Below are 10,340 nucleotides of genomic sequence, written 5' to 3'. Positions count from 1 at the left end.
TGACGTCAGTATGTTTTTAACTGCCGTGCTCCTTGTTCGTCATGAGCTCACTCAACCAAGTGCTGTTTGTATCGTTTTAAAATGTTTGGAAAAGGCAATCGACCAACCGATAAGTAATGCAATTTGCAATCCGTATTAATTACTTCCAATAAACAAATGTAATGTTATGTTACACAGGTGTTTAGTGCACATAATGCAGCTTTACCCATATCATATTGTGACGGGATGAGGTGTTAAATGCTCGTCATGTTGACTGTAAAGTGACTGTGGTCTCTGATGGGAAGTATGATGGTTCCTGGCTGAGTGATTCACTGAAAAACGAATGGCCGCTGTGTGTGAATGTGTGTGTGTGTGTGTGTGTGTGTGTGTGTGTGTGTGTGTGTGTGTGTGAGAGAGAGAGAGAGAGAGAGAGAGAGAGAGAGAGAGAGAGAGAGAGAGAGAGAGAGAGAGATAGAGGGGTCATGTTGTTTCCCAGTTTGTAATCCGAGATGATTTTGGCCGCTGTCATTTGCTGTCACCAAGGCGATGAATTACTGGATTTAGGCGCTCTTACTGCAGCATCAATGTAACAAGTGTGTGTGTCTGCGTGTATCTATTGAGGGGGTCTTTTGTTATCAATGAAAGTGAGTTGTAAGTGTGTTGTCATCTAGTTGTGATGTTGGGACCGAGAATAAACATGCAGTCTTGTACGTTCAGAACTGGCCTTCCAGTGAAAGATGCATGGGATGTTTATGTGGAGGAATGCCAGTTTGTGAGCTAACACATGTGTTTCTAGGGTTGTATATCCCTGTGTGTGCGTGTGTGTGTGTGTGTGTGTGTGTGTGTGTGTATGTGTGTGTGTGTGTGCCTGATTGTTTGTCTGTCTTTTTATAAGTGTGTGTGTGTGTGTGTGTGTGTGTGTCAGTATGGCTGCGCTTGTGTGTGTGTATATATGCAAGTGTCTGTCTGTTTCAGTAGACGCCCGTCTGTGTGTTTGTGCGTATATATGTGCACGCATGCATGTGTGTGTGGACAGCTTGGAAATGGACAAAAATAAACTCTATCATCACCGGCGGGTTCTTTCTTCTCTTTCCACATGACAGAGAATGGATTTGTCAGCGTACATCAAGACCAAACTGCCATCAAGATTCCTGTTCTAAGACAGTGATCACATCCTCTCTGTTGAGCATGGCAGTACACATGTTTCCATAACCTTTGTATGGAGCCGGTGTGTGTGTATGTATGTGTGTGTCTGCTTCTGAAAGAGGTACTTCCATCCCTGAGCCGCCAGTTGGTCGAGGGATTAGGGATGGTAATTGGGGGTTCAGTTATTAGGGGGGGGGGGCGCAATTACCCATAAGCCCCTTTCCCCCAACCCCCCCACCCTTAGTGTTGGGTCCTGCTCTGGTAGGATGAGGCTGGCAGTTCGCAGGCGGTGGCGCAGGCAGTGTCCTCTTACACTGATTGTAGAGACATGACAACACAGATCAGAAAATAGCAACAGCATGTGTATATAAGCGCCTGGAAAGACCCCCCCAGTTCCCCAAAAGCACTGGCTCACACCACAGGACGGAGACGGCAGCAGGAACCGATTACCCCAGAGAGAACATCTCACCCCAACACAAAGCTCTCCACAGAGGACCCGACAGAAGGAGGCTCAGCGACACACATAGAGAATCCGTTCGTCTGTATCCGTCTCGCCATACATTACTCCGGTCATAAAGATGAAGTTCAGCACGGTGGTGGAGAAGCTTAATGGGGAGGTGGTGGGAGCGGATCTGGCTTGCAGCGTCCGGGAGGAAAACACTTCCCAGAGGGAGAGCTACAGCGCTGACTGGAACAGCATCTGCCTCAAGACCAGGCCTCAAGAGGGGTAAGAGAGAGGTGGTGAACGCTAAAACCACCGATTGGCTGGTACACTCGGACAGACATGAGGGACTCACATGTCCAGACTCATGTCTTACTATACCATCTCTCTTACCTCATATGATTCTGTTCTCAAAGGATGTCCCATCTTATCTTATATTGTATCTATTTATACCAATATCATTCACAATATAATGGAATTAGACGAGGCCTTAACTTAAATGCTTTAAGATAACTTGATCTAATTAGTTAGACAACTTTGGGATATATAAAAAAGGTGGAGGTGTTCTCTGAGGTAAGCTCCACAAAGGTCTCCTTATGTGTGTTTCTAACCCAACCCCCCCCCCCCCCTCCCCCACAGGCAGACTCAGGACATGAAGGACGACTCCCGCAAGGAGACCCTGTACCGGCAGTGGCAGCTCCGCACCCTGGGGCAGGCCTGCCCCTCGGGGGTCTTCCGACTGGGCACGGTGGAGCGCGGCGGCCGGGAGCACCAGCTCCTTCCCAAGAGGAACACCCTGCCCCTGCCTATCTTCACCCCGTCCGAGCTGGGCGTCCGGCTGGGCCGCGGGTGGGCGGTGGAGGAGGAGGGCCGGCGGCCCTTCACCCCTGTCACCTGCCCCGCCAAGCGGACGGTGGACGAGATCACCAGGGACCTGCCCCCCGTCAAGCCCCTTCGCATGGAGTTCGCCTCCAAAACCCTGGGTCGCTCCATGTCGGTGGAGGCCCAGAGGGGGTGAACTCCCCCTTCCCCCGACCCCCTACCCCCATCCAAACACCCACCCACACGCACCCCGCCCCCCGTCGATGGAGGAAGAGAGAGTGGGGGGGGGCATAAAAGAGAGGAGAAGGAGGAGGGCGGGGGGCGAAATGGTAGAGGTTGGAGGATTAAGAAGAGCAGATATGGTCCAGAGCATATCCGAAGAGGCAGGCACATACATGTTGTGTGTAGATGTGTCTTTAGCGACCTTCATAATATCCTCAATGTAGCTCCTAGGCACGGCCGTTAGATCCCATATTGGCGAGTGATAGGCTTGTGTTATTGGCATGTGGTGTAGGTCATTGGTGTGATACTTGTAACGCAGAGGTTGGAACATGTTGCCAAAAGTTTTTTCAGCTTTCTCAATGGATTGTCCTGTCCCGTTTTTGTCTTATTTCTTTTAGAGAAAGACCAAACGTTTTTTAACTGCTTGTTATTTGTTTTTATAAAGATGGAAGTAAACTTTAATAAGGTAAATGAAAGTAAGTGTTGTTTGAATGTGGTTGGGATCAATAGCATGGGTCAAAACATGTTATGAGTGGACGGTCAAGCACATTATTTGAGGGAAATGGAAAAGAAGTTGGTTAAAGAGGATAAGATAACAAGACAAGTGTTCAGTGAAAATAGGCAGTGGCATAAATAGGTTGTGATGACATGGTGGTGGGCCCCACCATGGCAACAGTGTTGTCTCATAACAATGGAAGCATCCACATCTCTTCGAGTCCTTGACAATGTGATCATATTATAGAGTATGGAATGCCACCGTGCAGTCATGCCATGTTTGTGAGGTTTGAGATGTGTGAATACTGTAATTGTGTGTTTACACCCTTGAAATGGTAATTTACCTCCACCACTGTACGGCTGTTCCACCTCTTTCTTGTGACAGACTTCCTCTTGTGTGCGACGTCGACACATTAGTTTTATTTAGTTAGTTTGTTTTGTTTTTCGTGTGTGGGTGCTGTGCTTATTTATTATGTTTTGCTAGAGAATTATTTTTCTATGATCATTAAAAATATGTATTTGCTTTCAATCATGTGGCCTGTTTATTTTCTATAACTTACTTTTTATTTTCTGATATAATATAAACAACCGAATAAGAATAACCATCTGAGCCATCGAATCATCTGAATCTGAAAATTCAGATAACAAAAACCTCCACAGCTATGTGGTTTCTAACATGAATCCACAGCTATTTAGCAAAATTGCTCTGGAACAACCCTAAAATAAAGAAGTCCCAAATGATCTCACTCATCTTATCTCGGAGGGGGTAAACTCTACTGACAGAGAGGCGTTTTGGTTCAAATATAAACAATATAAATAGCTGTGTGCCTTTGACAGAACCAAGTCAAGCCTCATTTTGGTTCATAATGAGTCATTTCAGCCGTTTCATCCACTCTATCTTCGGCCATACTGTGGGCAGAGGAACTTACATACATTCATATGCACTTTTGTCTGACTTCCCCCCCTCCCACACACACACACACACACCCTTGCTCGATATCGCACATTAATACTTTCCCCCTCCCCGACTAAAACAACATTTCATTTGGAGTACATATATCGAAAATGTCCCTCTGCACGCCTCTACTTAATATAGTTTTTCTCTCTTCCTTGCATTTTTCTTCCTTCCTCCTCCTCCTCCTCCCTCTCACCCTCCTGTCCACGGCGCAGTCTTTGCCACGCGGTGATAGGCAGTGGATGCAGTGGTTGTGTATTTATAGACCCTGTACGCATCGCAGTGGAAAAACAGGTGTGTTCTTTCCATTTCCTCGCTCCATCCAACTGTTGAAAGTGGCAGAACCCATCCCAATGTTGTTAAATAAAGAATGCCCCCCCCCCCCCCCCCCCGCCCCCACCAACAGACACACACACACACACACACACACACACACACACACACACACACACACACACACACTCCCCTTCCCTAATATGACCCTCACTTTTGGGAAAGAACTTTCAAAGCAACTTCTGTGGCGGACAAACTTGACATGGCAGGACGTGGGTGAGGCGAAGATGTGTTATGAGCTGATACCGTAGGAGCATATCAACCTTCAGAATCCGGGGAACAGTATCAAATTCATTGTGACTTTGTGACTTGGAATGTTCCACTCCCAGCGGAAAGGATCTGGGTTTGAATCCCCTAATGCCTAGAGTCTTTCTGTAAAGCAGGGAATCTGAAATTAATTATAAGTCACTTTGGAAAATGAAATCGCCGGCTAGAATATGGTTATATAGTTGAAAAGGCATAACTTAACACAAATAAGCAAAAAACCTGGCCTGATGCCATATGGGCCTACATCCAGTCAGGAGCGTTCAAGTTAGGACTTCCGCATAATCAACAAGCGGCTCAAAATGGCAGTGTATCCACAGCCAGCTGCTCCTATGGACCAATTGGCTGCTCCCCACGGCAGCCGCATTGTGTTACCATGACAACCGACATGCCCCCCTCCTACCCTGTCTGCTGGATAGTGGACATAGGGGGCTTGGTGTTGGGTAACTCCCAGCACAGATGACCTGGATGGGATCATTCCTTCACATCCACAGCCTGGCGTCAAGCGCCTATTTATAGAAAGTGATCTGTGTCCTTTGAAAGAATAAGAGGCCGTAATACTTTTTATTTGTGATTATCAATATCATTTTCGATAATTGTCCATTTTTTTTTGTCTATCTAAATCCATAGACAACCTGCAAAACTCTTAAAAAGGGGGTTATTTAAGACATTTAAAACTTTTGGTCGCAAGATACAAGCTGGTTCATATCGGCGCCATCTTCATCGTCAGCTGTTCAGGCCATGATGAGCTTGACGCACGATGGTGGGATATGCAGGCCCAAACAGCAATAGATCTTTTGTGAAGTCTGAGTAATTCGCCCCTACTGTGGTATGTAACAATGTAACTCACGACAGCCAAGTTGTGTCTCGCACAAGTCACGGTGAACGCCTTCAGGCACAAACCATATCATATGCATCGACCATTCTTTCTTTCTTTCGTTTTTTTATCAGTAAAAATGATGCCCATGTGACAGGGTTAACTAAGCTGGCTGAAGGCAAATGCCCTGGTCTTCTGGTCTCCTTGTCTACTGGTGGTACCGGCCGCCTTCAAAGGAAAAAGCAAAGAACACAAAGAAAATAAAGAAAAACCCTGCTCCTCACAATGTTTTCTTCCACGCTGGCTTTTAAGCCAGCGTTTCCTTTTCACTTTTGCTGTGCAGACTGAGAGTGGATGATGATCATCACAGACAGCTCAAGATGTAAGAAATGCCAGAGATTGCTAGACTAACTGACCAATAGACAGATGTCAAGGGACATAACTATCGATGCCAACTGCCAGTCTCCAAACTGGCTTAGGAAATAGACCATGAAATAATTTGAAGCGATGATCAACGGGAGGGAATCTTAACAAGAAAGCGCCTTTTAACCTGTCTGTGTGTTATTAGACATGTTACTGTCCCCTGCTGGCCAGGCGAGGCAGTACACATCGGCACTCAATTTAAATATACTATTTAGAATCCTTATTTATCTTTTTTTTTTGTACAAACTAAACATCAGGTTCTATACTTAGCCTAGACGCAAATTTTTTGTATTAAAGATTCTTAAATATCCCAAAAAAAAAAAAAAAAAACCCAAATAACAGGCTGGTCATGCACATTATTACTCAATAATAATAATAACCTACTCCGCCAACGATGTGAGAACATTTGGGTGGAATAATGACCACACTCCCTCATCTATTCCCACTGAAGCCCACTGCACACAGAACCAATACTAAAGATGCAAAAGCCAACCTCACACCTCAGAGGAACACACCGCTAAACCTCCATTCACTACCATCATTAGCCGATCATTACCGCGTACAGCCCAGACCTTAGCATGGTGCTGTTGTCGACTCCATTAGCCCCTCTGACATCACAGTGGTGGAACAAGTTAATTGGCTGATGGGGTGTTTGCCGCGTCCCTGGTTTCAGGAACCAAAGGAGGGATGTAACACCCTCCACAGGGTCATTGTCGTCGTCGTCCCTGTTCACCCCCCCCCCCCCGAGATGGGTCGGAGAACCTACACTGAATCCCCTTACACAAGTACAAAGCCAAAAACTCTTTTATACACACACACACACACACACACACACACAGACACAGACACACACACACACACACTCATGTATGTGCAAAAACACAAGACAAACCATAAAATATATACATTTTCTATGTTGTTTTTATGCTTATTAAACTTTTGTAACACCCTGCCATCCATGGGCTTGCAAAATAAGGCGCTATTCATCTAATTCTGGGCAAGGCATTTGAAACATAAATAACACATTGTTTGTCTAGTCACACACACACACACACACACCCGCAGTGTCCATATGTGCTGTATAGCTTTTGGCACATGCCAAACCATGTGGCAACCTACATTTTTCAAAAAACTTTTTGTCCGCTTATTTTCTTTTGCAGTGACTCACCACGTGAAAGTACATAATACATGTACCTCCTTAGTGTCCATATGATTGAGAATTCTGCTATTGCATTTATATGTGAGAGAAACCCTTGCAGTGACGCAACATTAAGCAAGGTGCTACACTTTCGCTACACTTTCTTCGTATCGAAGATGGAAGAAGAAGTCTTGTCTCATTAATAATGCATTAGCTAATGTCGATCAACGGAGAGTCTCTGCAGGGCTTTTCAGGCACATTACATTCATAGCCTGAGAGAAGTCAGGATGGCTGCTAGGACAGAGACGTCAGGCCATGTCACAAAAAGACAGCTGGAAGATAATTGTCTGTAAAAGATATGGAGCGTTATGTTTTGTCTTTACATTAATATATTATGAATCCATCTGATATTGAACACACAACTCTGCCAGTTCTTGCTTGTGTATACGGTGGTGAGATTAGACTCCATCAATTATAACAAAACTCTGGAAGAAAAGAGATATCAGAATTTGTTGACTACAATTTAAAATATAAATAAACATTCATTTTCACAGACACAGACACACACACACACACACACACACACACACACACACACACACAAACACACAACACAAAAATACTTACACAACAACGAACAAACACACACACACAAACATTCCTGAGAGTGGAAGTTAAATAATAAATTGAATGTACAATTGTGAATCTGGGAAAGTAACAAGGAGGCACAGCAGTGGCTGTATGAAATGCAGTTTTTGGAGGCCGAGTGTGTTGGCTGATCATCAGCCTTACCTACCTTGACGTGACCACCAGCGGTCCCTAATAAAAAGAGAGAGAGAAAGCTGACAGCCTCGCAATCTGTGGGAGTGGTTGTGTTACAGACCGGGGAGAGCTGCGACCATCTTAATGAGACTTTCTACCCACAAGCGATTGCAAGAGAACCAAGTATAATGTGTCTATCTCTACCCGGCGAACCGCTGCATGATGGTCGTTCAATCTGTCAATATACAGGCTTCTATTAAAGAAGAAACGCCAATCATTGTTCACATGGGATTGAAGGTAACAAGATGACACAGTTGTCTGTGTTCCACTAGTCTCAAAAATGCGGCGAGTGCTGTAGAGCAAAGTGAGGTTGAAAATATGTTTTGGTAAAGCCACACAGAAATGTTAAATGGTTAAAATCAAGTGAAGCTGTCAGAGCAGAGGTCTGATCAGAGATGTGTGTATGTGTGTGTGTGTGTGTATGTGTGTGTGTGTGTGTGTGTGTGTGTGTGTGTGTGTATGTGTATGTGTGTGTGTGTGTGTGTGTGTGTTTGTGTTTGGTATGTGTATGTTTGTTAACGTGTGTATGTGAGTACGTGTGTATATGTGTACATGTGTACGTGTGTGACTTGGCTCTTTGTAGTAACACAGTAAAAACAATTGCTGTTATGCTGCGTTCCAGGGGCACTATTAAGCCCGTAAGTTACGGCTTGAAGTCACAACTCACGACTTGGTAGCGTTCCAGGCAAGTCATGACAAGTCACGAAAACAAACCCTTCTGCGTCTCTGTGGGCTATACTACGAATCTCGATTAGCTGGTTAGCGAGATATGTTGCACTCAAAGCCAGGGTATGCTGTGACACAAAAGTGGCTGTTTTAGCGTCGCTGTATAACCATTCTGTCTATTGCTGCCAACCTTACCTGTTCCTGAGAAGTTGTGTAAAAGCACTGCCAACTAACCAATCAATTATTTTGAAAAACGAAGTTATCTAAGGTGTAAGAATATATGGTACAGGGGGAGCTCCGCCTATCCAAACATTTTGGATCTCGCAGGTGTATTTAACACTGTTGCACGTGCAAAAATGCCACTAATATGGACGTTCATACCATAAAACATATCCAACCGATTATTTGATTTTATAGATTGAGGCTGCCATTGTTGTTTATGTATGCGCAACATCAAAACTGTAACTGGGAGTACATCGATGTGGTACAAGTTCACAGATAGCGAGTTACGGGTTTCACTGCTGTTCCAGGGCACTTTCACGGGTAGAAGGTTGTGAAAACACGAGTTACATGTTGCCTGGAACGCACCATGAGTCTCTGACTGGTTGGCCACCTTTGCACTAGAGCATCTAGGACATCCCCAAGCTCTAGTCTAACGTTAGTCAATGAGACCAACTGAAAATATATGAAGCCGTAGGAAATTAAACTGCAATTCTGAAAAAAGTATATAAGTATAGTATTTTTGGAAGGAGTAGGAGAAAGAAAGAAAGAAATAAAGAAAGAAAGAAAGAAAGAAAGAAAGAAAGAAAGAAAGAAAGAAAGAAAGAAAGAAAGAAAGAAAGAAAGAAAGAAAGAACCCTATAAAAAGAACAATAGTTAAGCATTGCAAGGGATTTACTTTACTTGGTAGATTATCCAAAGAACAGAGTTACTCCAACAGAAGTTCTGCTGTAACATTGTGCCTGCTGGATCTCAGATTAGTGTTTCGCTAATTTGACGACACGTTAAAAGAAAAATGCCTCCATGATATGATATGAAGAGTAGAATGTGTAGACGTAATATCAGACGAGTTTAACGAGGTACATCATTCTTTTTTATCCATTTTTTAATGCTTATGTAAACCAACACCCTTCACCACAATAACCACCACCACCACCACCACCACCACAAATCCTGACATTTTCGATGTACTTTGTTTGCTGGAAGGTAGGAGGGTGCAGAAGTGGCGCATCAACAAACACAGATCCCCCTCCACCTCTTGCGCTGCCATGGCAAAAAAACAAACAAACAGAGCAGGACCAGGGAGGAAAAAGAACATTTCAGACAGAGGTAGATCCGTCATGAAGAATTTCGGGCAACACAAGGGTATGCCATTACTGATCAAGAAGGAAAAGCGAGAGCAGAACAACGAAACAAATCTACACCACGGAGCAACAGTTGTTGGCCGTGCAACGTGGAGCAAACTGTCGTCCATTTAGATTTAAATAGACAAAACAGAGAAAGAAAGAGATAGACTCACCACCTCCCCATCGTGGGCCTAGTCTATACTCTAATTAGCGCAATTTTCATTTACCAGCAGCCCGTCTGCCGCGCCGCCAGTGCCCCCCCCACCCACCACCCCTCACCTTTTCCCTTGTCAGCGTCTCCTACGCACGGAACTCTCCGCAACGAACGCATTTATTTCAAACCGTGTAATTAAAATGTGATGCGCTGTAATCTGGCCGGCGTGCCTCTATTTTTAAAAGCTCCGTTAGTGTGTGTGTGTGTGTGTGTGTGTGTGTGTGTGTGTGTGTGTGTGTGTGTGTGTGTTTGTGTG

General features: G+C 44.6%; 1 protein-coding gene across 1 annotated transcript; it reads left to right on the top strand.

The window, feature by feature from the left end:
• Positions 1–1,560: 1,560 nt before the first annotated feature.
• On the top strand, positions 1,561–3,557 carry tcap (titin-cap (telethonin)). Its single transcript, XM_079746975.1, has 2 exons — positions 1,561–1,852; positions 2,207–3,557. The coding sequence occupies exons 1-2, from the start codon at positions 1,704–1,706 to the stop codon at positions 2,583–2,585; spliced, it is 528 nt and encodes a 175-aa protein (XP_079603101.1). The 5' UTR covers positions 1,561–1,703; the 3' UTR covers positions 2,586–3,557.
• Positions 3,558–10,340: the final 6,783 nt, after the last annotated feature.

The sequence above is a fragment of the Pollachius pollachius genome (genome assembly GCF_949987615.1).
Source record: "Pollachius pollachius genome assembly, chromosome: 11".
Classification (NCBI taxonomy): Eukaryota; Metazoa; Chordata; class Actinopteri; order Gadiformes; family Gadidae; genus Pollachius; species Pollachius pollachius.
The sequence above is the reverse complement of the archived record's forward strand: the minus strand, read 5'-3'. Positions and strand labels throughout refer to the sequence as shown.